General features: G+C 44.6%; 3 protein-coding genes across 10 annotated transcripts in view; all 3 read left to right on the forward strand.

Moving 5' to 3' along the window:
* The window catches only part of LOC143429990 (uncharacterized), a 53,508-nt gene extending 48,093 nt beyond the window's left edge, over positions 1–5,415 (forward strand). For 4 of the 5 annotated variants that reach the window (XM_076905908.1, XM_076905909.1, XM_076905906.1 and 1 more), the window contains one exon: positions 363–5,415. In XM_076905908.1, coding sequence (XP_076762023.1) covers positions 363–2,945 — 2,583 coding nt within the window. In that variant the 3' untranslated portion in view covers positions 2,946–5,415. The remainder of the gene's footprint in view (positions 1–362) is intronic. The other variant, XR_013102590.1, reaches the window with a different exon arrangement.
* Positions 1–27,974, forward strand: part of LOC143429616 (uncharacterized) — a 148,569-nt gene that overhangs the window by 70,387 nt on the left and 50,208 nt on the right. The gene's annotated exons all lie outside the window — the stretch shown is intronic.
* On the forward strand, positions 5,978–27,269 carry Pur-alpha (Purine-rich binding protein-alpha). Of its 4 annotated transcripts, XM_076905991.1 has the most exons (7): positions 5,978–6,419; positions 8,583–8,633; positions 20,748–20,866; positions 21,047–21,149; positions 22,941–23,071; positions 23,417–23,644; positions 24,238–27,269. In XM_076905991.1, exons 1-7 carry the CDS (start codon positions 6,383–6,385, stop codon positions 24,484–24,486), a joined length of 918 nt encoding a protein of 305 aa, XP_076762106.1. In that variant the 5' UTR covers positions 5,978–6,382; the 3' UTR covers positions 24,487–27,269. The 4 variants fall into 4 exon arrangements, with proteins under 4 accessions (XP_076762106.1, XP_076762105.1, XP_076762107.1 ...); XM_076905990.1 differs by lacking the exons at positions 5,978–6,419; positions 8,583–8,633 and adding an exon at positions 10,576–10,705; XM_076905992.1 differs by lacking the exons at positions 5,978–6,419; positions 8,583–8,633 and adding an exon at positions 10,577–10,705 and having other exon boundaries at positions 22,941–23,059.

Genomic DNA, 27,974 nt, shown 5'->3' on the forward strand with positions numbered 1-27,974 from the left:
CTAACATCGTCAAACATTGCGATTACAATATTCCATGCACAAGTTTAATATCAGATTCTATATTTAACCAGAGAAAATTCGGTTAAAATTAGAAACTGGGGCTTCTATATCCACAGAGTGTTTCTCTCACTCCAATCTTAAATTAGCACAAACTTGTAATGATGACTAACCCTGTGATTGTAATTTTCGCTTGCGAGATAAATGTGTACCGAAAAATAATCATTTTCGTTCGCCAAAGCGTGTTTCGTTATAAATAGACTCCTTACTAACGCGGACAAACCACGAAACTTGCATGGGGATTAAAAACGAACTCGTTACCTCACCGGGTAAAGTGTCTAAAAATATGTATTATCGAAATGCAGGGTAACACGGAGGACGAGGAGGAAGGAGAGTACAGTTCCGAGTACGACACCGGTCTACCGTCTTCCCGGGTGTCCTGGACAGCGTGTCCAACCTCGACCACGACCAGCCAACGGCCGCTGAACCCCGAGTGCCAGGAGTTCCAGCTGCGGCAAGTCGTTGAACCCGACACCTCGCTAACCGCTGCTCAAACGTCCGCCAATAACACGCCCACGTCCGACAAGAGCTCGACGATTAACCAGTCGAGCACGTTATCGTCCGTCGATAACGAGGCCAACGAGGCGTGCAACGGCGTCTCGTCGGACGAGCCGAAGAACCGGAGCGACGAGTTGCTGGAGAACGCCAGCTCCGACCAGCAAGCGGCATCGACGTCGGTTTCGATGGAAAGCGAATCGAAATCGCTGGACGGAAGTACCAATTCGGACGACCAAGCGAATAGACTGACGGGCAGCCCCCGCGACGACGAGGGGGCGGCCCCTTCAACGAACGAGGCCGCGCAAGACGCGGTCGAGATCGAAAAACTGCCAAGCACTACCAAAGCGGACGATTCATCGAGTGCCAACGAGTTCTGCGAACAGCCGAGCAACGAGATGAACGGAGAGACGTTGGTCAACGGGAAGCTGGATTCCTCGACGTCGAGCATCGGGGCCACGACCAAGGCGACGACGTCGAGGCCGTCCTCGCCTACGAGTAACGACGAGAGGACGAGGTCCAGATCGGTCACCCCGAAGACCGTGGAGAACGCGATAACCCGCGAGGACCAGCGCCACGAGTCTCTGCCGAGCAGCAAATCGTCGTCGTCGACGTGTCTGTCGAAGAGGAAGTACAGCGCGAAGGGCGCGAAGTTCGTCAGAGAACCGACGCCTGGCCCGGATTTGACGGACAGCGCCACAGAGGCGGAGAACGAGTCGAAGCTGAACGATCTGTCGCAGAGTCTGGAGAACGTGGATCTGTCGAACGACTCGAAGCCGGAATCGACGTTGGAACCGTGCGAGGACGCGGTCGCGCAGAGCGATCAGCCGGGCAAGTACGCGCCGGATCCGGTGTGCAATCATCTGAGCAAGGAGGATGCGATCGAGGCGCTGAACGAGGACTCTGGCTTCGAGAGCCAGCCCCGTTCGTCCGACTATCCGATCATGCAGGCGGTGACTGAATGGTTGCACAGAGAGAAGTCCCCGGACTTGTTCAGAACTGCCATCTCGATGGACTGCGAGGAGGACGAGGACGAGATGGACGAAGAGCCGCCAAAAAACTTGCAAGGCAACCCCATGCCTGCACTATCTGCTAATAGCAGTGCGGACAATGCGGAATTGTCGCGCGCAGCTAGCTGCGGGGAATTCGCAAGGACCAGCAACAACAAGTGTGGACAAGAGCAGCAGCAACAACAACAACAGCAGCCGGAGTCAAGCGGTGGTAACGTGTTGAGGAAGAAGAAAGACGCGAAGAGAAGATCGGAGGAGCGTAGGCGAGTGGCTAGACACGTAGCGGAGGGCACGTTGGACCACGATGTGGTGTCCTCGTCGGATTCGTGCGGCCAGCAGGAGGATATGGTGAACGTCGCGAGGAGGAAGAACTCGGCTAGGCAGCAGCAGCAGCAGCAGCAGCAGCAGCAGCAGCAGCAACAACAACAACAACAACAACAACAACAGCAGCAGGATGTTGTTGGTGACATTTGCGAATTTACTGATAAGGATAGCGTTGCGGGTATGAGGGTTGCTTTAAGTTCTCGGATGGACTCGAAGAGGGTCAATGCAAGGCGAACGAAAAGACAAGGGAGAACGCACGCGCGTGATCCCGCGACTAATATCGACACGAAGATTCGATGCATCGAGGATATGGACGACGAGAACGACGAGGGGATCGTCGAGGACACGATGAACGTGAAGACGTACGAGAAAGGTGAGATAGTGGTGTCGGAGGATGGCAAGTTGTTGACGACTACCGTCTACGATCCCGGTCTAAGGAACCGCCACGACGCTGCTGCCACGGTGGCCAAAGTTACCAACAAGAACGAACCTGGCAAACAGTCGACGGAGAGGAAGACAGAGAAGGAGAAGAGAAGCAGCAGCGACGAGGACGAGGAGAGCTGCAGCGCGATAGGTTCCTTGGACAGCATAGAGGAGCCTGACGTGTTGGAATGCTGGGAAGCGGAAATCATCGAGCCTGTGATAACCCCGAAAAGAATGCTGCAGAGCGAGGGTATACTATGCGATGGAGAAGCTACGGAGGATGACGTAATGGAGGTGGATCAGGTTAACGTCGAGTACGTCCAGAAATACTATCGACTGGCACGCGAGAGCGCCACCAGCATAGAGGAGATCAGCTTGAAGGCGGATCCATCGACGTCGTCCAAATCAGTGCCAAATAAGCCCGAGCAACGGGAGGAGACTCCAACGGAGAGGGAACAGGCTGGAGAGAAAAGTAACATCCCGATAGACGAGGCGTTCGAGGTATACGAGAGCTGTTACAACGGGAGCAGCCCGTTTCTCGCTTTCGACTCGAAGGTTTTCAAATCACGAACGTTGTACGGGCAGGACGGCGAGACCCCGGTACCATGCAAGGCGGTCTGTTGCCGCATCCAATGATTTCGCGTGTATTTCGAATTCGGAGGGGGGGGGGGCCTCGTTGCGCGTAAATGCACATCTCTCCACAGGGACGTTTTACACAAGTACTGATGTCAAGGCCGTCCTTTTCTAAGTACCGTAAGCCTCTGACGTTGTACTCGTTGTTGATTCACACTGTACACCATGCGTACACGTGGAAACCACTTCCGCCATACGTGCCCGCTATCACTGTGTTTCTCATTATTGTTATTACTATTGCGTTCGCTAATTGCATTAAGCGAAACTATCGAAACGGGAGGAAGGAAAGGAATGAATGATCCCTGTGGATCGACATTCGCGAGGTTGTCGAGACTTAGAGGCACGCTCAATGGGGCAGCGGATGATAACGATATAGCAGCAAGCCTACGTATCGCTATTCATTTTTGTAAATAACTTTAAGGGGGGTCGCTCTCGCAAATTGTGTTTTACGAAGACTTCGTTGAGATGTTAAAACTGTATGTATGAATGCATATATATTTATATATACGATATTTTTGACATTATCGTCAAGACGTAACTTGGTGCACATATTCCTTTTTCTTTTCTGTTCTTCGTTCTCGCTCATTTTTTCTCCCTCCTCTCGATTGTACCAATTGAAATGTTCATTATACGACACACGCGATACGTCATTTAAAATGAATCGAGCTTCGAAAAATAAAAAAGATAAAAAAATGAAAAAAAAAGAGAAAAAAGGGGAAGAAAATGGGTTTCCTGGATTGTATAAATGCGACAAATTGTGGAAGCCTGAACTGAGTGCGATACAGAGTGAAAATGAAAACAAAGATAGGATCAAAGCATTACCGCGTCACACGTTGTTGTTTCCGTTGTTCTCGCTCTGATATTTTATAAGCATTACACAACACGAATTGTATTACATCAGAAGTGACTAAGGCATATTTTTTACAAAAGTTATTCTAGATCGTAAATTTTAAAGCACGAAACGTTGAAAGAAGAAGAAGAAGAAGAAGAAGAAGAAGAAGAAGAAGAAGAAGAAGAAGAAGAAGAAGAAGAAGAAGAAGAGGAGGAGGAGGAGGAGAACACTAGCGTTGTTCCACGTACCACGTTAGATGGCCTTTTTCGCTTAAACAAGTTGCTCATGTTGGCAAGTTTTAAACGTAAGAATCGATGATACCGAACGACGATGCGCGCTGAATTCATTTGAAAATTCCTGGGAACGGAACAGATGAAGGGTACGCGTGTCAAGGAATTTAAGAACGGATTCAGTAATCCAGCTACGCTTTAGATAATGTACAACGTTCATTATAAAACCGCAGTAATAAGGAGCTAAAGTTTACAGAGGATATTAGTTATCGATAATTAACAAGATGATCGAAGGGATTGGTAAACCAAGTAAACTATTTAACTGTAGCCTGTTACAAAACTGATGTAAGATGTATATTGATGAAACTAATGATAAAAAGTTCGATGGATTTTTATTAGGCGGATAATGGAGGGGACATGGTGTTTTGTAATAGATGTTTCGAACACAACAAATAGGCGAGTGTATCACACTCTTACACATGAATGTACGCACGTACGAAAGTTACACTTGTTACGACATAGTTCATGCTTTAGTTTGAGTTGTGTCAAAGTAGATGGAATACCTCAGTTTGCATATTATGTAAGTTGATCGATAGACGTGGTTCGTGAAAAAAAAAAGATCATATATATATATATACCCCATATCATAAGGCAAAACATACCTCAAAGATACCTGTATATACAAAACTACTGATCATCCAGACATTAGTAACATCAAGTACGAGAGATGAAGATAATATTAATTATTAATATTAATGATAATATATGGTAATATTAATGATACTGATAATAAATAATAAAACTATTATCACGAAACAGCGATATAGGCACAATCGTTCCTGCGAAGCTTTAGACTCCCTAGGCACCATATACGTAACTCAATATATCCAGGACGATCCATATACCGATAAAAGATCCATTGACATCCAGTTTTGACATTAATGATAAATATATCGCTATATTAAATACGCGTTGCATCAATTGTGTGCCTTATTCCGCGGCTACCATTTTTGTAACCATTTCAAAGCAATCACCACGATAAAAAAAAATACAAAACAGAGAGAACAATGGCTATCGAGTGATTTATGTAACAGTTGAGATTCTCGTGAAATCGGCGAACGGTGTGAAAATTTGTTGGGCTCGACAACGGTTTTTAATCCAGGCGTACACAGGCAAAACGAACACGTTGACTTTTTTTTCCTTCTCATACAACTAACAAACGTTCATCGGGTATTTGCGAACTGATGATGATACATTCATAAAAACATACTAAGCATTGCATCTTACACGAGACATGTTATCGTATACTTATATTTTAGTTGAATTAAAAGTAAACGTGTAAAGAATAAATGTACTTGAATTTTGTTGTGTGTTTTTGCTTAAAAAATAATGAATAAAACGTTTCAATTAATCCGCAGTATTCTCAATCCACCAACGAATCAATCAAAAAAAAAAAAAAAAAAGAAAAAACAAAACAAAGAGTACACACTCTTGGATGTTTAAGAAAGAACGAAAAAATCGAGGCAAAAATTAAAATGCTCTGCCCGTAGCCAGGCAGAAAACGACGATTACCTTGAACCGTTGTAAGTTTCAATTTGAAAAAGCACAGAGGCGAGCGCGCAAACGCAGCGTCGACCAATCGGGTAGCCGTCCGTTCGACGGTGGCGCCATCGAGTTGATTCGATAGCTCGAACGCAAGATGGCCGTGGACGCGATACGACTCGATGCGATACGATACGAAGCGAGATACGGGCGAGCACTCGGTGCTGCCACCTGGACCGCTCGCAGCAGAAGCCGAGCGGTTGGTCGAACAGAGACGAAACGATAGGAACCGCTAAAAAGAGCGAAGGTGGGAGAAAGAGGGTCGACGCGCGATCAGCGTTAATCAGAGGGAGAGGATCGTGTCGTGGGTATGGTAAGTAGTCTTATATAGATGGACACGCGCAGGTCACACGACGAAAGGTCAGGAGTGTGTGTGCGTTCGCGTAGAGTAAGTGTAGCGGTATCTCGCTCTCTCGCACCGCGACAGGGTTCGGAGGTGGAGCGAGAGTGAAAGACGAAGAAGCGAGCAAGCGAGGGCGAGCGCGAGTCGGGCCAGCGAGCGTGGAACGGTGTAGAGCGAGCGAGCGAGCGTGTGGTGGTGGTGGTGACGACTGGTGCCGTGGACGGACGGTCGGTCGGCGGTCGGACCGTGGTGTGTGAAGAAGTGAAAAATTCGCAAGTGGTGTGCCGGGTTTGGTGAGCTGGCTGGTTAGTGGTGATATATCGGGGTCGCGCCACGGACAGTGCCGGGGATTTTTGGTCGTCTTGGGGCCTGTTGCCGAGACGTCGAGGGACGACGCGTGGAACCGAAGAGAGAGAGACCGCGTTAAAGAGCAATGTCTGACCGGGAAAGCCTGGACGATCAACCGCAAAGTAAGGACGAGGGGATCGCGCGAACGATCCTCTGCGCACCAGTGTTAGACGTGTCCCGCAACGGACGCGATCACCCGATACGTGTTTCCGAGTGTGCTCCGACCCGACATCTTTCCCGTGCCTGTGGCACCGTGTGGCTGCGCCTCCGATTACCAGGACTGTCTTTTCCCAGAGCGAACGCGACGACCTCCGTGTCGCAGTTGACCCGCGCCGTTACTCCGCGCACGGTCTGTGAGCACCGCGGGCTCGCACACGTCCGATCGTTCCTTTCAGCCCTCGTGGCGTTCTGTCAACCGCCGAAAAGAATTGCTATTTTTCAACGATACCCAGGATCCAAGATGGCCGGCCGCGTATCGGCCGAGAGACAAACCCTGTCCTCTTTTCTCCTTCGTCTTACTCTCTCTCTTTCTCTCTTCAACTGATTCCGCGTCTCTTTCTCTTTCTCGCGTCCCTTCTCTCTCTCCTTCCCCCTGGCTCCCTCTTTACCTCGCGCTCCGTACTCGCTCCTTCTCTCTCCTTTTCGCTCGCTTTCTCTCTCCATTTTTCCCCGCACACGCTTCTCTCTTTCTCCGCTCTTCGTGTGCTTTTAATCCCCATGCCATGCCCCCCCCCCCCCCACCCCACCCCGCCAATCCCGCTTCTTTTTCTTCCGTTTTCCGCTTCTTCCTCTCTCTACTCTCATGGGTCCTCGCCGGTTGAACGTTCCCAACTTCCGACACCGTCGTCTCCCTTTCGCGGCGTAGATTCCGGTTCAGGTGTGTTCCGTTCGAATGTCGCGCCTAACCAGGAAACCGTCCTCCGTTGTGTCAGTTCCGTGTGACAGACACCCTGACCGCGCTCGGCCAGACAACCGGAATAGTCCCGGGTGAACACGCGTGATGTAACTCGACGATCCACTTATCTGCTGGCGCGCACGCATGCAACGCGTACGGAAAGCTAACCAGCGTGTACGGACGTACCCACACACGGACGCGGGCACGCTCATACATTGACAGACGCGCATACGCGAAACGAAGGAACCACGTCTGGCCACGATTCGCGTAAATTTCACACGTGCCATAGGCGATCCCCCACCCCAGAAGTTGCTGGCTCTTGGCCTCGAAACGAAACGGCCACGACGTGTATCTATCTCGGCTAGCGATGGGAGTAATTCGATTATCGTTGTGAAAATGCTCCATCGATGCGACCCATGACGATCGAGCCTCGCCATCGTTAATCGCCTGGCGAGGATCGAAATCGAGCGCGTTACACGTCGGACGATCGGGCAAACATCGATTACAGAAATGCAAATATCCACGGGGGTACATCAATCAATATTTGGGAATGTTCATTCGGCACGAGTGCCCTTAGAAATATACTTGTTGAAACGGTGTACACACGCGTGGCTTCGACGGGCGAGTAAGAAACAAGCGACGGTAGATTTGATCGATGCCGCTGCTTTTGATGTCGTGTAAAATTATGTAATGTTTTCATGGACGACATGCAAAGCAACGATGTAAAGCTTTGTCAATAATTACGGTAATATGCCGATGTTTTACTGCAACTTCTAACAATTCGAGGGACGTACACGTCGCTAACTACCGTTCGGATATAAATTTTAAGTACAATAAAAAAGGCTACTTAATGGCGATATAATTCAATACCATTTTGATTAATGTCATTTTCATCGTTAGCATGTATCGTTCGTGGCTCGCATCGAGAAATGGAGACGACCCGCGTTTTTTACAGCTCAACGCACGTTTGTACGATCCACGACTTTTCCATTTTGGTCCTGAAAACGTGAGGTCCCCAAAATGTCGCGAGAAACACGTTGGGCTTATTTCGTATTCCGTTTGTTTCATTAATGCCAGGGAAGAGTTCGGTTAGGTTAGGTTTGTTGTGCTTTCGATAAGGTATAAGTTACTATGTTTTCACGAGCCACATTGAATGTGTACTCCTGATTTCTTCGAGAATTTAAGAATGGGATTTGTTTGTTAGGTTATTACGATGTACACGCTATCTACCGTACGGTTTACAATCTGCAAAGTGGCGAATATTTCTTCTAATTTAGAGATCGACAAAATAAGTAGATAATGCATCGCATTAGAATTCATTTTATGCGAGCATCAACCACGACCATTCGTTCCATCCTACGTACTAACAAGAGTAATCTCTATTTTTTAGGATATGGAAATCCAGGCGGAATGGATGCTGGAGGGACTGACTTCGATCCTGGTGAGTAAACGAACACGAAGAAACTAGAAATACGTTACGATATTACGATAACATAAACAATACTACTTGTTAGAGCCGAGGAATCCAGGGATTCTTTTGGACGATGTTTTCTATCTAAAGCAACCTGTTTCGTATTTATGTTTATGTAATTCTGGTACATCTCCAACGATATCCCTCGAAAATTATGTAACTACATATTTTCGTCAACATTTTGCTTCTACAATATTGACCCCGGATTTATCGAGCGATACCAGAAGATCAGGGTCATAAATCTCACCATAGATTTAAACGTGAAGATAAACATTAATCTGTACTGCGATACACGGACGTGGTCGGATTGCTCGATTGAAAAATATGAACTTGCTAAATTTCTACGATATCTCCACGAACATTCGCCGAATGGATAACTCGACTCGCATTAGAAGCTCTCTAATAACGACGACAATCCAAGTTCTTCGTGGGAACGCGATACGGGAAGGAAGATTCCGATCTTTCTCTGCATTATCTACGCTCCAAATTGTAGATCTCTTTTCAGAATTTCCGCGTACAGCACCTGTGCTCCCACGAATCGAAGCAACCACGAGAGAACCCTTGGCCATCGCATCGAAAACCGACTTGGTTGGTTGGTCTATTCTAAGGCGCGCGTGCGAGTCGCGTTGGTAACGCGACGCGCGGCGTCGCGTCGATTTCGGATGCTTTCCGAAACGGACTCATCGAAAAATGGAAGTGCTGGCCGAGGAGAGAAGGAGCGTAGAAGTAGCAGCGGCGGCAGGACGAGGAAGAGGAGTAGGGAACCGTACTAGCGCAGTCAGCTGGTCGTGACGTCACTTAGTCGTGTCGTGGAGCTGGGTCGCGTTGGTGGGAGGTGCGACGCTGTCACGTGGTCGAGCGGCGAAGTCACGTGGCGCGCGTGGTTCGCGAACGCAGAAGCCGGTGCTAAACGAGCGCCTATTGGTCGCCACGGTTTCACCACCATGATGTGCGCATTCCATCGGCATGACGGCGGGCTCCATGAATGACCGGCACGTCATTCGTGTACGATTTCATGTCCGACGACGCGTCCGTCGTTGTTCCCCGGGTATATCGTCGCTGTGTCCAGTTTCCCATTCGACGATATGTTTCGCGTGCTCGTGCGTCGAGTTGTGCTGCATCGAATGCGACGGACAACGACGACGACCGCCCGTCGATCGACGCTGTGTGTCATCGGGAGATGATGACGACGCTGTTACGTTGGCGGTGTTCCCTTTTTTTGTCTCTCTCTCTCTCTCTGTTAACTCCGTTATCGTTGTGACACATCGTGGCAACGGTCTCTGAACGCGCGGCGCTTTTTCATTTTTCGCTCCCCTCGACTCTCGAGTCCGCCAGTCACGACGTTTCTGTGCCTGTGAAAGTTACCACGAACCGTTTACTGTTGTGCGAGTGTGCCACGAATTGTCGCTGGGACGCCACTTGGAAATCGTGCTTTAATCTTTTAGCGGTAAAGCCGGCTTGAAGTCCGTTGCACCGTGAAGATAGCGCGAGTCCGCGATCGGTCGACCGAGAGTGCGAGACACTCGTGCGATCAATCGAGTTCACCGTGACACGCGTGAAATCCTCCGCGACTGATCTTCTCGAACTCAAGCTGCGCGAGTGTTCCGTTCGATCGGTGAACGGTCGCGATCGTTTCTCGAAGTGGACCAATGCTAATTAACCAGTGTTTCTCATGTTTATTTCGGTTGTGACCAACGGAGTGACTCATGTGGAAATCCCGTGAGAACCGAGCATCGCTGTTGCTGTCCGTTTTAAGGGCACGTTCAACTCGCGCTGCCTTGTCGTGTTTTCATGAAACTTGTTGGAACGATGTCGCATAAGTTCCGGGTGGACTTGCAAAAATGCTCCCGACGAATTGAGAAAGTTACGACGTGCGAATTGTTCCTCTAGTGGAGGCGAAGCCACTTGTACTCTTTTTACAAGCATCCGGATTGCTGGCGCAATGGGAGAGATCGTAGAAATTTCGCAAGGCGATGGTCAACAAAACGCAGTGAACGGTTGGGGCGACACTATGGGCAAAATACAGTACTGGTGTCCTGAAGGTAGCCGTTACTCAATAATCGTGCCAGTTCAGATTAGTAACGTACCATTAGTCGAAACTACCAGATGTTGTTGACAATTTATTAGAACGTTAATCTTATTTAATCGAGCTTTCATGGAGAGCACGATTCGGTTATTTGAAACTTGTAAAATTCTAATCGAATAAAACAATCTTTTGATTCTCGCAAAAATCGTACCTACAAATCGTATCGTTTAGATTCAATTTTCCAATTCAGTTTGGTGCGGTCGCTATTAGGCCAATAGAACCGTGCAGATAATTTAATAATTTTAAATCGACGCGATACGATTTAAACTAGTGTAAAACTTCCCAAAGATGTAACTCTGAGATTGAAGGCGAACCGTACAGTTATTATATTTACTCTACAAAATAAGAAGTTGATAATTACGTATTCGTTTAATTATTTTGAGATATGGCTACTAAAAATATTGTACTTATCCGATGTAATATTACAAATCACAAACCATTCTTGTTGAACAATTTACTCTCTTACACGTTGATTAACGATTCATCATTAAATTTAGACTGTTAGTCTATTCAAGCGTTTTAAGGTTACAGGTGCGTTCTAAACGCGGCGAAAGCCACGAAATCTAATTTTCTAATCCCCTCGTAGCGTCTGCTCTAAAAACATCCCTAGGAATTTTCTGCAGACGGTCTAGGTTAGGTCGCGTGACGCAAGGCCTGAAATGAGTCGACGGATCTCGTTTTCTCAAACGCTGGCGCTTCAGCTCCGGAAGAATAGAAAGATTGCTTCTACCAGCTGAAACGCGAACGATGCACCGTATTTATACACTACTGAAATATTTGCAGAATGATTCAGTAACGACGGGGTGAATATCGAGAAATTCGGGATTAAAAATAGCAGGTGCTGACACGGGTCAAAAAAGACTCGCGCCCTTCGCTCGGTTTCACGCGCAGTAAAAATATTCTTGCGCCTCTCTTCGGGAGGTGTCGAGAAAAAGATGCGAGGAAAAATATAGTTTGTCGTCGACCTTTTCAACGACAATATTCTCTGTGCGAGTTTGCGAATCTTGCTCGCGTTCTTTATCGGCCGCCACGTCTCTCACGGAGATAATTTACCGACCGTGAGAAACGGACGAACGCGGAATTCGCAGAAATCCATTGGCGCTTTCGTCACTCGTTAAGGCAAATATCGTAGCGTGATCGAACGGCCCCGAAAGCGATCGTGGTGTTCACGCTGCGAACGTGGCGGTCCACGATTCGTTTCGCACCACAGAAACGAATCGGTTCACGGACAATTCGCTGAAACGCGGAATCGAATACGACCTAACTCAACATTTGCAACGACTAACGAGATTCATCCAAATTTGGCCCTAATTATTAATGCTTGGAACTTCAATGAGTTCGGCTGACGATTCTATTCGTACATATTAACATTTATAACGATGTTCTAGATTGACAACCATTAGACTCGTGGAATTTAAGATGGACTGAACCGAGAAGCAGATCGTTTTTTAAGATTACCTAACGCTTAGGACGATTTACAATCGCGCATAACTTTTTAGGGCATTTGATCTGGAAATTGCATAAATTAATTGATTGTACTGGACTGTACGATTAAGTTTATCCATAAACTTAGAAATTTCAGTGGCTGTTTAAAATATGAGTGACTCTTTAGAATATTCTACTTCCGTTTAGAATATTTTTCCTTTATTCTAATGTAAAGAAATACAATGTCGCTTGCACCGTCAGCGATAACGAAATTAGTGTTTCCAGTTACCCATTGAGTCAACGAGGATGCAATTATTTATCTTCCACACGCCGTTTTCCTGGCCGCCAGTAAAATCCATGACTAATCGTGTTTTCGTATCATGTATTTGTAGGCATTTTCCATTGATAGTGATTTGAGCTTAGTCGTCGAAAAATGTTGGAAAAAAAGAAATTCTCGTGTTTCGAAACTAGCTTTGATTATATCAGCACTTAACATGGATTTTATTCATCTTCCTCGAATTCTTCGAGATATCTGATACTGGTTTCCGATACACGAATCAATATCGCTTTCAGTTTCGTATTAAAGTTCAATTTTTAAGATCAAGGAACTTTGTTCTTATTTCCTACCAGACGCGTATAATTTTTTATGGTCTCTACTTAACTATTCAGCATATACTATCTTGGTTTTTCTGGCTTTTAAAGGAAAGAATTTTATTTTCTTTCTTTCGCTAATAAACATTCAAAGCAATTTTAAACACATCACCTCGTGTATTAATTATTACTCACTGTTCGTTACATTTAGCGGTGAAGATACAAACTAATCAAACATCTAAAAAGATTTAAGGTACACGGATCATCCATTAGATAGTCTGTAATAATCTCATCGTCTGTTTAAATATAACAAAATTATTTAAATATCAATTTAATTAATTATATCCAATGAGAAAAAGCTAAGAAATTTAATTCTACTCTCTAAACTAGAACGCTGAACGCTAAGTGAATTCCGCGGGATCGAAAAGTGGAAGCTTCCCTTAACTATCAGACGTGTTAAGTAGATTATGTCTAAACGCCCAGACATACCCTTCGAAATTCCATTCGGTTAAAAGGATTCGCTGCTCTTCGTTATATAAATAGCCGCGACTATTTCTGTAACACGTTCCTCCAGCTTTTTTAACTACAGATGTAAACTAATCTCGTAACAATTCTCTTCTCGAACAGGCAATAATTCACGAAGCAAAACTGCTTCTTTTAAACGACGTAACGGATAGTAGAATGCAAGAACAGAAACGCGAAAAGATAAATGAAACTCGAAGAGTCGAATCGTGGCGGAGCACAAAAATCTCCTGGTCGTTTGTAACGGTATAAAAATTCAATGAGCGCGTATTCGTCATGAATCATGCATGCGCGGGGTGCGCGAACAATTTTCGCTGACTATCTTCGACAATCACTGATGCGTAATGCTGGGATGTTCACGTGACGGAAACACGGCTCGACTAGAAGGCTACCTAAGTGCATCAGCACTTAACAATATTCAAATATCATTTAACCCTGCACCTCTCAAAGTAACCTTACATTTCCTCGAATCGCAAACGAAGCGAATTATTATATTCCTCATTTTGTATTCAACAATAAAACCATGGAAACGAGATAGAAATTGTATAAGCAAATTTAACATTGTCAGAAGAGATACGATATTGCAATCAAATCAGAGCATCAGAGAAAAACCGACTTACCCAATTTTTAATACTACACTTAAACATACTACTAAAAAGATATCTTTTTATTTGTAACAAGAAACGATGGAAAGCTCCTCGAAACGAATCCCCCCAATAAGTCGCACGTTTCACGTGACACAGAGGCGATAACTACAATCGAGTGCGCCTCGAATCCCGGAAAAACAAACGCGCTGGGGCCGCTCTAAAATCACGAGGTGGACCGGAGGCCCCTCTATCAACCCCATCACTAGGCCAGGGTTGACGCGCGTCGACGCGCAGGGGCGTCGAAGCCGGAGCAGGCGTCGTCGGACGCGGCCGTTCATGGAAACGTGCGCCAGCGTGCGAGCGTAGAAGGGAGAACGGAAGTATGCAGTCCGTGTTGAGGCAGGTCGGTGCAGCGCCACGAGTCGCGCTCCAGGCGCAGAGATCAATGCACCCGCCCCCTTCGTGCCTCGCCGTCGTCGACGTCCACGTCGCGTCCGCCTCGTAAATCCGCGACCGGGATGCGTCCACGTAGCGAACGCTCGAATCGCGGTGGAAGTCCTCCGTAGGATCCGTCGAGCCACGAAACGTGCACAGGAATAATGGGAGAGGTTACGTAAAGGTGACACGCGACAGAGTGTCGTGAACGGGGTTGGTTCGCGCGTGAAACCATCGCGAAGGATCACTGCTTTGGACAGAGGTGGTTTTTTTTTTTTGATAGAGCGACGGTTTGAGAGATTTGGGTGTCCATGATGTTCAGGTGAAGTGATTCGGGTGTCTTTTTGGAGGAAATGGAAGACACGGGATATATGGGAGACCATGCTCTGAATTGGAACGACCATTGATGAGAGACGACTGGATGCTTTGGAAACAGAGACTATGGTGTCTCCCTGAGAAATATAGAGTTTAGGTGGGATAGAACCCTGGTTTATGGTTTTAATGGTAAACGAAAAGGAAACTGGGGTTTACTGAAGATAAAGATTAGGACTGGTTGAGACGTGAAACTGTGCTACTTTGGAACGCAAGGACTACTGTGTATTCCTGAATAGTAGGAGTCCAAGATGGAAAGGATCTAGGAGACATAGAACATAAAAAAGAAACTGCTGAGCAAAACTGATAAAACCTAGAAACTGAGGAAACCCAAATTCTTCCACAGTGGAAAGAGAAACATTGGGGTGGCTTTCAAGGCAAAGACAGACAAGTCGATTGGAACGTAGAACCCTAAAGATAAGAATTAAGATGTCCTCTCCTCTCGACAAATAAAAAAGTGTCATAAAAGAATGGAACCTGTAGAACGAAACCAATAAAAGATCTCGCGAGCAATGCTAGCAAGAAACCCGAGGCATCGCGAGCCGAGGCTGTCCCCGTTTCCACGAAGGATGCCGCGGCACCGCCTGTAGCTGCCACCCATCGATGACTAAATCGATCCGGAACGGGTCCACCGTCTCCTGATAATAAATGGTGACCTAGCGGAGGCGCAGAGGCGAGGGTGGAGTTCAGAGAGGCGGAGAGAGAGAGAGTACACGGTGTGCAGGGCTGCGGAGCGTAAGATGACAGAAGGGCGTGCTGGCGAGCCAGGTTGCGCCTCCGCGCAGCTCGAGGCCGACGACGACGACGGCCAGCAGAACGGTGAACCGTGAACGACCGCGGTTGCGATGAATCTGTCGATCGTCGGTGGGTCGAACGAGAGCCACGTAACGGAGGGAAAACGAAGGGTAGAACCGCGTGTCTACGCTCCCTCCGAGGGGCTGTAAATCGTTTGGTGCCTGGAATAAAGGGGGGTGGGGGTGGGCTCGGAGGAAGAGGAAGAAGGCTAGCTCCAGCCGGTGATGCAATCATGCGAAATCCATGGACCAGACGGCGGATGGCGGTTCCTCCGTGTAACGTCGCACTCGATTGTGGTCAACGATTGAAGGGATTGTTATGAGAGGCCGCGGAGGGTGAGAACGAAGACGAAAGAGGACGAGGCCGGGGCGGAGGAGAGTGCGCGAGACCGTATCGACGGGCACAGAGGGATGTCGCGGAGAGAGAGACCCTTGGTTCAGTGGAGTGTTCTCGACCCTGTCCCAATTTCCAGGCTCGCGGTAGCTGGAGAGCGTCGCGTTACGGATTAACCAGCTGCGAGATGCGCGCCAGGCGGCTCATGGACGAGAGAGGACCACTATTGGAGAGGGCCAGCGAAAATAGTAATCGGCTGAGGGGAGGCTGAGACCACGGTAGCCCAGGGAAATAGAAAGGAGAAGGAGAGAGAGAGAGAGAGAGAGAGAGAAAGACGGAGATAGTAAATATTGGGTGGCAGCGGGGGATGAGGAAGAGGGATAAGAGTACGAAGGAGGGTCCAGGTGCATGAACTATCGGTACCCCGTGTGTATAGGCAAGCAGAATGTTCAAGAGCAGGATCTTCCAGGGCGATCTCAGCCCTGTCCCAATTCCGGGCAGCCTGCAACAGTCCAGTACGTAATAATGAGGGAAACCCTTTACGGTTAGATCGATCGTTCGACGCACGTTTCGCGCAGGGGATCAATCCCTCAGGGCCTGACTTATGAGCATGGACGGCTGTTTCAAGTTGCGCCCCATATTTCTCGTTTTCGATCTCTCTCATTTGGATTTTAGACACGTCTCCTTCTTTAATGGATGTTTATTTCGTGAGAACATTCTGCACACACGCGTGATTATTGAGTGGGGGGTATGATGCGAGGGTACACATTGGGGTTAGGCGGTTTCAATTGTTGAATCGAACGTTTTGTACTTATTTTTAATTTGATGTCTCTTGTACGTTAATTCGGGGTGCTCGATTCATTCAGTTTATCCCTGTTTACGTTTTTCCGATATAATTAAATTTGCATTGTATGGGTGCTGTGATTACCAAACAGATGTAGTTGAACGTGATATTATTGTTCTCGTGGTTCGTTATGTTTGAAGGTATTTATCTGACTGAAGTGTACGTGGTCATATTTAATTACAAAAAACATTTGTTATCGATTGAAGCATTAATTTAAAATTATTGATTGTTCCTTTTAATTGAAATACATTTTTTATTTTTCTATCGCTCTGCGTAGCCATTAAATGCCTAAACTATACTTGATTTATCGTTAATTATGTGTTATACATTAAAATATTTAAAAAGCAACATTCTGACAAAACATTCCTTAACTTTACTTTCTTTTCTTTTTTAATTACCTCGCTGCCATCAGTGTTAATAATTTTCTTAAATCCCTAACCTAAATTTCCCCTTTGAAAGACTCGTTACCTCGACCTATATCGCCAATTTCCCTAAACCTAATTCCGCTGATTCAAAAGCGAATTAGTTCCGTTTATATCGCTAATTTTCTCAGCCTCACCCTTCTGCAACAACCTGTTATTCGTACCTCCATTGCTAATTTTCCCAAATCTAGATCCTCTGATCCCACGAAAGCCTGTTATCCTCATCTACATTACTAAATTTCCATAACTAATTTTTCCCAAACACCATTCCTATCACTAAGTGTTTTTCCAATCCCGTCAAAAGTTTATTACACACTTGTCCTACAATTGTATCAACGATTGATAACTCAAATTATGCCGCTAGATTATTATCGATATGACAAATCCTTGCTACTCTTCCACGAAGTTCCTCTAAATAATTAGATAATAGTATTCTTGGAACTTCCTGTAAGATAACTGTGCAATCACTTTATCGACATCTTCCTGTTGCGCTTCTATTTACTCCAAAAATATTATATAAATGAAATAAGTCAGCTGACGACCATTCAATTACAGAACGAACTTTAAACGACCACTTTCTTAATCGGCAACTATCTATCTTGCAAGTTTCACCTTGTATCCATTCCTTTGGTCGATAGAATCTACCAGTAACTGATCTAAATTGTCAAAAATAATTTCGTTCTCCGATTCAGACCTTTAATCCAACCCTTAGCCCCTAATCTGAAACTTTTTTCTGCCCTATATAACACTTGCACGCTCCCCTTTCGACCGTGGCCGATTCGATCGAGCCAGTCGTCCGTGGCCCAAAGATGAGGATCCCCCAGGAAGGTTAAGACGAGGTAGATACCGCGAAAAAGTAGGTAGAGGTGTGTATCCGGAGGGCCGAGTGGGGCACCAAACGGGTCAACGACCCGTTTGGTGCAGCTGTTATTGATCGACGAGGACGAGGAGGACTAGCAACATCGCCTGGCTGTTTCACCTAACTCCTCCTCTTCCTACACCCTTATCCTTCAGTCCCCGCAGGATTCAAAGCCTCGTCAACCCTTTTACTTCTGAGAGCGTACGCAGAATGTTCGTCCAGTGTCGAAAGAAACACCGAGAGGCGATTTTGTGGTGCAAATTAAGACGAAAACGAAGAGTAAGAAAATCGCGTTTGAAGTCTCGTTTCCGAGATAAACGACTTTAGTGTTTCTTGCGTATGGGTGCACTAATGGTGCCGCCCCATAAGGCAATGCGACGTGCCCGCGCGGAGGCGTCTGGGATTTCTACGGCTGTCGCGGTGTCTTAATGGATTTCCAACGTTGTTTTACTTCGAAACGGAGCTTCGAACGAAGCTTTGTTATTCTTCGTTTCCGTCTCGTTTCATCTTCTAGAATTACCCTGCTGAATTTCTTTCAGAGGGGACGAAATATCTCGTGCGCGTTACGAGTGAAACTTGAAATTGCGCGATGTTGACATTGCACGGGAATGGTTGCACGACGCTTGAAATCTACAGCCCTGGGGTTCCATGCGTGGGAACGCGCGGCGAACGAACAATTTCAGATCCTCGAAATAGGATCGCAAGTAGAACTTAAGCTCGCTTTAAACCTAATTCAATCTACTCTGAAGCCCAACCGTTATGTTACGATAATTTGTACCTGCTAACGCAATTTAAATAGCGTTAAGCTTGGATTACATTCAAATTGGTTACCGTTAGGTTTGTATCCACCAATTTTCAATTTTGTACTACCATTTATTTGTACAAGTTAGAATTCCAATAATGTTTCATTTTCTCATAGTAAAAGTCATTTCAAAGTCATTTCTAGTTTCTTTCAAGTGAAGTACCCTGTACTAGTGTAGAAAAAATAAAGAGAACGTTAAAAATTGAGTAGTAGATACAACAAACCTACAAAAAGTAAACATTAGTTAAGATACTTGAAATAAAAGTTTCGCGATATTGTCCATTACTACTGATAAAGGCACCTAATCGCTTGATAAACGACACTCGTAAATTTATTACCAATATCGCTACAACATCTGCGGACGGTATATTAAAAAAATGTGTACGATAAAACCATTTTCTTTTATCGAACGGCTTCAACATTTCTAAGGCTGACTTGCGTAAATATTTGCTCGTGTCGACAGGCACGTATGCACCCTGGGAAAGTGGAAGTTCGAGATCTGTTTTTATTTCCGCGCTGATAATTCATGAAAAGCGCGCAGGAACGTCGAGTCGTCGTCGTCTCGCGAGAAGCGAATTTCCCCGCAAGCCCACCGGAGCGAAAGCATTAAAATCGAAGCGTAATCGGTTCACCTAATCCCTCCCCAGCCCTGATAGCGATCGTCGAATTTCCAGTGCCGCTTCGACCCAGAAACTCTCTCGTAGCTCGAGGGAATCCGGCAAAGAGCTGACCCAATAAACACTGGGTGACCTCTTTCCGGGCTACCATCCCCCACCCTTCTTCCTACCCTTGCCGCTCTAGCTGGCCAACCCTTCTGCCCTCGTTGTTCTCCCCCTTCGACAGCCATAAAACAACCATGGCAATCGTTGCGATGGGTCCCTCTCCCGACTGAGCTGGGAATTCTTTTAAGCGTCCCTAGCGCTGTGCTTTTCCAGCCTTTTATAGCTCTCGTCGAGTAAGGGATGATTCAGGGGTGTGCGATCGGTTCGCTAGTGGGAATCATTTAGGGAACTTGAGAATTGAGGTGAATCGTAGGCAAAATCGAACGCGAGTAAGTTATTGCTCTTTAGTTTGGATAGAAACGGGTTTGAAATAACTCTAGAAGTACCAAATTTATATCTCAGGTTGCTATAATAGGTATGGTGGATGTCGAGATGCTATAAGGGATATAGGAAGCACTCTGGATTACTTTAGTGAGTATAGCAGATACTGTGGGATGCTATAGTGGATATAGAAGACACTTTAGACACCGCATTGGGTGTAACAGGTGCTTTGGCATACTATAGTGGATATAGCAGAGACTTTAGATGCTATATTGAGTGTAACAGGTACTTTGAGATGCTATAGTGAATATAGCAGATACTGTGGGATGTTATAGTGGATGTGGCAGACACTTTGGATGCCATATTTGGGTGTAACAGGTACTGTGGGTTGCTATAGTGGATATAGCGGATACTGTGAGATGCTCTAAGATGCTATAGAGTAGAGTGCTGTGGAGCATTGCCTTCCTTACTCATTCCACTTTAGCTACTTTTAGAAGATTGTTTTCCTCAATGCGCATACTGGATTAATTCTCTTACTTAACAAGTACTATACAAGACTGTACTCTTACTTCTTTTTATAATTAAAGTACACGTTTCTCAACATAAAGTTAACAGGATATTTCTGTCTGAATAAAATTTGACAAAGACTTTACTTGCCACTTTTTAATTAAACAGCAGAGTGAAAAGAAGATAATGTTCCTGAAATATCTCAGTACTTCTAATTATTAATAATCACTCAATTAACTACATTTTTATCTTGATATTTTGGAAAAGAGTACATAAAACGTTATCCTTCATTTCACTCGGCAGATCCAAGTCCGTTTTTCCAAAGGGTTTCGCAGACCCAACGTTAAATACGTACACGCACAGTGAAATAAAGCAGTTTCAGGAAGGGGGTGGGGGCATTAATTAATACACGTTGATGAACAAAGCAGACGAGGTTAATTGGTTCTGTATGGTGATTTCAGGCCAGCAAGGTCAGCAGGGCGAACAGGAATTGGCGACGAAGATGCTACAAATCCAGAGCAAAAGATTCTATCTCGATGTAAAACAGAACAGACGTGGGAGGTTTATCAAAGTAGCCGAGGTATTTTTCTATTTCTCTATTTTATAGCGGACCCCTCTCGTTTGGTCCAGTTCCGTTTCTGTTTATTAACATTCGACGTAAAGTCAAAGTCTGCGCGTTTATCGTTGTGTTACTTTACATTCTTCGTTTATACAATTCGAGGGAGAGAAAGAGATGAAACAGTGGTCGTGTGTTTTATAGATCGGCGCGGACGGAAGGAGAAGCCAAATCTATCTGGCGCTCAGCACGGCATCCGAGTTCCGGAACTACCTTTCGACGTTTAGCGACTTTTATGCATCCCTAGGTAAACCGCAACTCTCAGTTATGAAATTTGTTACAAGATTCCATTTGACGCGGCTGCTAAGTTCCTCGAGGGAGAGACGCGAGATTTGACATGTTTTATTAATTCTAATCCGAGAGTCGAACGTGTTCACTGTCCCCCCAGTATATTGACATGAATTTTCGATTTCTATCAGAAAAGTTATGCACGTGACAGGTTGATAGAAGAAAGAGTTATGGGTTATAGTAATACCTTCGCGAGCAATATTTTCTTTTTATCGTGGTCATTTTTTTTTATCGCAACTATTATTATGACAAAAGCTTAGATAATACTGGCTAAATTGGAGTAGTTTTTATGACGAGAAATTGCAATAGAAAATTCCAATATTTTGTTTTCTAGGATGTACATTGAAAGAAAAGAATAGATTTTGTTCGAATAACTTTAACAATGAGAACAATGAGAATTGTTTGAATAATTTGCGGAGCTATTTAAAATTGCTGGTGAGTCACAATGTTCAAGTGAGTCATAAAATTCAAAACTATGCAGAAGCCCGCGCGAATTGACGCGTAAAAGTTAACGTGAATCATAAACCGCTGACTCAAAGTCGGCGCTGGTTTATTATAGACGCATAACTCAAAATTATCCTGATTCACATGTGGGTCAGCGGCCAGTGAACTTGTTCACGCTTTTACACCGTAACAGAATCCAATTTTGCAGAATGGAAAGTAAACTATCTGTCAGACGCGAGGAATTCCATTCTATGGAAGTGAATCGGAAGTGAATAATTAAATTAATTATGATGATAAAAAAAATATCGAAATACTTCTCCAGAGGAACTTACATTTAAATTGAAAATCTTGGATAGTATCCGCAATAATTTTGTAATATTATAATGGTCCATATATTACAGTTGAAATGTTAATTCTTCAGCAGTAATATTGCTAAGAATAGCGGGTCATAAAAGTCTGGGAAATCTCAAACATTTTAGTAGCAAACAGAACTGTATTATATCGCCAACATTGAGTTTGTAGACTTCACGTATTTTTTCTTCAGACTCATTGCTGAAACGAAATAGTAACCATGTGTTTCTTGCTAGTAAATTTGCCAAATACCACGTTATTTGTGGATTTTATAGTACCCTCGTTTACTAGTAAGATTTTCTTACTCAAATATAAGAATAGAAATTTAAGTACGCCTTGAGAAATTATACTTTCGCAAACAATTGGCAAATTTAATATTAGTAAAATAAACGATTATGTCTCCTCATACTTCTCCAATTTAAGATGTTAGTACTAAAATCCAAAAATCTCTGAGAGAATAACTGGCGAACACCCATAGATATACTCAATGAATTGCATTCTATAAAGCAGTTAAATATCGCGCACAATGGTAATTCCAACTCATCAAGTCAGATTCTAAAGCAGCTGCGCGTCTCAAAGCGAAATCATACGCTCTACAACGCAGCTCTGTGTGATAGCCTCTTGTACAGTCATCTGGTGCTCAAAGAGAACACCAAGTTAACCCTTGGAGTGTTGTGGGTGGATCTAACAGCAGATTCATTGACCCAAAATATAGATTAATGAAAAATATGTATGCTCTTATACAGTAATTATCATCTGAAAAGTTCAAACCACGACACCTGTTATTTTTAAATAACCACTGACCGCATACGGCGTCCCACTTTGCACTCTAAGGGTTACCAATAGATGATAATGTTGGTAGAGAAAAAAACAGCCTATAAGAATGCCTATAAAATCTGGACGTAACGAGAATTTAACTAGTGCTTCTTTCCTGTTCGAACCACCGAACCCGCAGGTCCACCAAGCTCGGAGAACGTTCCAGATGATGGGAAACTGAAGTCGGAAGTGATGACGAAGGATAACAGGCGGTATTACTTGGACCTCAAGGAAAATACTCGCGGCCGTTTCCTGCGGGTGAGTCACCCTGTATGTACCAGCCAATGCATTTACTTTCTACGCTAAGTGATAAGGAAGAGTATCTCTGTCTCTTTATCTCTGTCTTGTGGATATCATCTTGAGGTGAAAGAGTCGGCGTTTCCAGGTGGTAAAAGCATTGAAACGAAACAGAATGAAAAAGAAAAATGAGAATTCCTTCCGATGGGACGTCGAAGAGAAAAACAATCGTGTTCGAAAACAATCGTAATATAATAAGATAATAAAGAATAATCATCACTCGAACTGATCGCTTTCGTCGTGCACTTGCTTGAATTTTTGTCAAACAAATTCATCTGGATAACCGTCTGATGGGATGATGTTCGTTTGTTGCGTTAGGTGTCGCAGACGATCACACGAGGAGGACCTAGGACGCAGATCGCGATACCAGCACAGGGTATGATCGAGTTCCGTGACGCGTTGACAGACCTCCTCGAAGAGTACGGTACGGATGATGGCGGTTTCAAGGGTGACTTGCCAGAGGGACGGTACATGCGCGTGGATAGCAAGAATTTCTATTTTGATATCGGCCAGAATAACCGTGGTATCTACATGAGAATTTCCGAGGTGCGTGCACGTATCGCTGGGTTAAAAATACGGGGGGTGTGTCCCGATACGGCTTGGGCATGTTGACTCAGGGGGAAGAAAGGAGTCCGTGAGACGTATGATCTATAGTATAGTGGGAACGTTTATCGTATCGTGCGGATATTAAGCACGGAACTAATCCTCCCTATGTATTTTACTTTATAAGCCTGCTATACTATTGATTCTACTGTACTACAATTCTAGACTGCCGTTAATTCTACTATGAACAGTAGAACCACTTCTATCATGGTTACAACAATTTTGCTATAGCTTTTAATATATAATTCTACTATACTATTAATATTCTATACCATAGTTACAGAAATATGAATTTTTTTGTAAATGCTCGCAGTCTATTAACTGGACGTACTGTCATACGCGTACTCTTGCAATAAAACGATATCTGAAAGTACGAATAGACCCTGTATAACACGGTAACTAAGTTCTCAGAGCAGGCAACCGTGTAGTAGAAACGTCGTGTTACATGAAGAGAGATTGCCCCCCCCCCCCCCCCCCTCCCCCCAGTCCTTGGGAAAAGAGCACGATAAGAAGTGGAACATGTGTTTTTTTTGCAGGTGAAGGCACACTTTAGAACAGCGATCACCGTACCAGAGAAATCCTGGGCGCGTTTCCGTGACATATTCGCGGACTACTGTGAAAGGATGAGAGAAAGAGGCGCCGGTAGCAGCGTGGGCATGAACAGCGGCGGCGGTGGGAATGTCTTGCCCGAGGGGAGGGGCTCGGTGGTGGCACAGGTACCATCACCATCGACCTCACAACAGCCTAACCCAAATCCAAATTTAGACTCTCCCTTAATGAAGTGAAAAAGGCTTTAACTTAAAACAAAACAAAGAAAGAAAAAAAAACACTCGAACATTGGAATTATAACCTAACGTAAACTCGTTTTCAAGTCATTAAGCGAAACTAAAAAGGAAAAAAAAAAAATAGAAGGAACTTGTCAGAGTCTATGCCATCGTCATCGCCATTTTCATCGACATCGTCATCGTCATTGTCACCGTCAGTCACACCGTCACCGTCATCGTTTAATCGCCACCGTCACTATCACCGTCACTCGTCGTCGACTAAAGAGTTATCAAAATGAAAAGCAAACAGAACAACAGAAATTACGAAAAAACCAACACCAAAACTCGCCTGGAGAACGGGTTCTATATATATGTGTGTGTGTATACATATATAGAGATAAATATCGTCGCGAGGAGCTCGCGGAACCAGGTCAGAAGCTGATGATCGTTTCAGCGTAGAAAATTTACAATCGCACCGCAGTTCCGATAGAGTGGGGACGCTCGATGCGATCGTATCCGTCGTATCGCGTCGACCATCGATCTCTATCGACCACGTCGTGCGGATAATGGAAAACGGAATGGCAAACAGTGGTGTAAAGAAGGGGAGAACGATGGATGGATAGTGGATAAAGGAGGATAGATGATGTGTATGTGTGCGCGCGAAATTAAGGGGATAAAAAAAAATATGGAAACAAAAATGGAAAAGACGGAGGGATAAATAGAAACGAGTCTGCCGCTCGTGCGATTCCACGGATGTACGTAACGAACGGGATACGTGGATATATAGAATTATTGCGCGATGTCCTTAGGTGGATACGAGTTGCCATCGATTAACGTTATGAGTACTACTGTTCATTTCCTGATAGCTATAGTTTCTCCTAATTCGAAATTGGTCGATTTTTCGTTCGCTTCGTTACCCGTTTGCTTACTTTTCATTCACGCTTCCGGACGAAATTATTGTTTTAAACGAAACGTCGTTTATCCGTGCACTCACTCGATTCGTGTTACCGCACTGGTGTCCAATGCGACGATGCAAACGCAAGGTACGACAACGGTAAACGGGAAATGAACTGTAGTTGGAGATCACGTTGCAAATTGAATTTGATCGTTCAGAATTTATGAATAAATGAATAGTTGTTATATTAACGATTATATCGCAGGGAGAAAGGAGAGCGTGGTGTGGGTATGGTCGCGTTGTTAGACTAAAAGTCCCGTTGCACGCTGAGAGCGGGGCCAAGTATCACTTTTGCCGACTTAACCTGGCGACGAGCTGTAAACAACTGCGTACGGAAACAAGATCTCGTACGAGCCTTTGCGAACGGATCCCCGTTTCAAGTACGCGCGTACGTGCGTCTCGTGAACGCTGAGTGAACGGAACGTTTACGTGTGTACACGTGGCTCCTTTCGCGAGGATCCATCGCGTGTCTGGTGTATTTTTTTTCTCTTGGCACGCGTAGCGACACTCGTTGCTCGATTAACATCGAGAGTCACATAGAAGAACGGAGAGAGAGAGAGAGAGAGAAAAGTGTTTACTCGCTTGACGCGTGACACGTCGAATCGCAATCTAGGAACCGCGACGCTGTTACACACACTCGTTTACAAACTGAACGACGTCTCTATTAAGGAAAAAAAAAGACGAAGAATTAATTAATGAAATAATATATAACATAGGTGAAGAGAGGAAAAAAAAAGATGAAGATTCTAGCCGAATACGGATCCCTATAATATGTATATTATACAAAGTTAATTATGTTACGTTTTGTTTCATCGATTCGTACGGGGAAAAGTGCGCATGCAGACGCGGATGTTAGCCTGGACAGATACGACACGTACACACAGAAGCAAGTCATGCACACATACACATACGTCGGTACATTAGACAACAGACACACAGACACGCATCGAAAGACAAAGTATGAAATGAATACTTTTCTAATACTGGTACGTAGAAGAGGAACGACAAGTAAAACATCTCCATCATACACACATACACACACATCGATTAGGTAACGCATAGATACGTACAACCTAAGAGAAGAACGTATGGAAGACGTATCTTTTCAATGCTGGTTATGAAACAAAACAAGCAATTTCTCTCTTCTACGCGTGAAACACAAGCTACACGCACATGTAGACACATGTACACAGACACACACACACACACACACACACACACACACGGTAGAAATATTCCATCATGAAAGACGAACGGTATAAGAGACGGTGTGCACGCGTACGTGATTTTACGTTACGTTTGAGTGACGGCCGAGTTCTAACACAATTGCATATTAGGTATGTATTATACGAATGCATATTAGGTATTTATATAGAATCTATATAACTGTATAATTGTAACGAAATGCCAATGTCCGTGGGACCCAGGCAACTGTGTCACCCAGGCAACGCGCGGTCAATCGAATTGAAGGTGTTGCGGGCCCTGCAGTGGCTTAGGTCCAGTCCCCCCTGGACGCGCGGGAAATGAAAAATAGGGAGAGAGAGAGAGAAGGGAAGAAAGAAAGAAACTAAACGAACGGAAAAGAGACACGTGACAAGAACAGGTGGAGAAAAAGTGAAGTAAATAAAGGGAAAGAAAAAAAAAGAGCTGGGAAAGAAAAAGAAGAGGTGTACGATACGAACGGAGAAGAGAAGGCAGATACGATGAATATTACAAAGACGTACGAGACCGAGTCGGATGGAGGAATAAACGCAACTCGTGTTATTTCTCAGTGGGAGAAGGAAAATCTTAATACGCTTTGATTCTGCAACGCTGTGCTACTATCAACAAAATGATAAAACGAAAAGAGTGAAATAAAGAAAAAAAGAAAAAAAAGAAAGAGGATGATTAAAAACGAAGGGGAAAAATGGAAAGGAAGAAGGTGGAAGGCGAATAAATCTATCCGTTCTCTTGCGTTTCTTCGTGATCGAAACGAATATAAAAACCGGAAAACTAATAATCTAAATATACAATTTCGCACTGGTGCGGAATTAAAACGAGCAGCGGAGCGGCATAGATGCATTAAACGCATAAAAAGTGCTATTTAATTAATCGCGGGACGCGTTTACGATTCCGTGCGTTATCGGAGCGCGTTTACGTTCGAAGAGATGAGTAAAAAGAAAAAAAAAAGAATTTTATTTATTTTTTAGCAATGAACCTATTATCTATTTCGATAAGAGATTTCTTTCAATTGCATTTCCTTCGAAATCGACAATTTCGGCTGGTCTGAATTTACTTAGCACGTAGGTTTTTGATGATATAAATATGAAATATAAATCACAATAACAAATTCGGATACGCACGAGTGGGTGAATCAACGAGAAGATATATATCTATATACACACGTGTGCGTATATGCATATATATCCCGATCCCTTTCAATTTAAGAATAGTTTGAACTGTACAGATCGATAGACGATCCCTTCTACTTCGACGTAATCTACTTCTTCTTCTTCTTCATCTACTTCTTCTTCTTCTTCTACTTGTGATGTTAATATCGTGACTTTCTTTTTTA

Source organism: Xylocopa sonorina, chromosome 12 (genome assembly GCF_050948175.1).
Source record: "Xylocopa sonorina isolate GNS202 chromosome 12, iyXylSono1_principal, whole genome shotgun sequence".
Classification (NCBI taxonomy): Eukaryota; Metazoa; Arthropoda; class Insecta; order Hymenoptera; family Apidae; genus Xylocopa; species Xylocopa sonorina.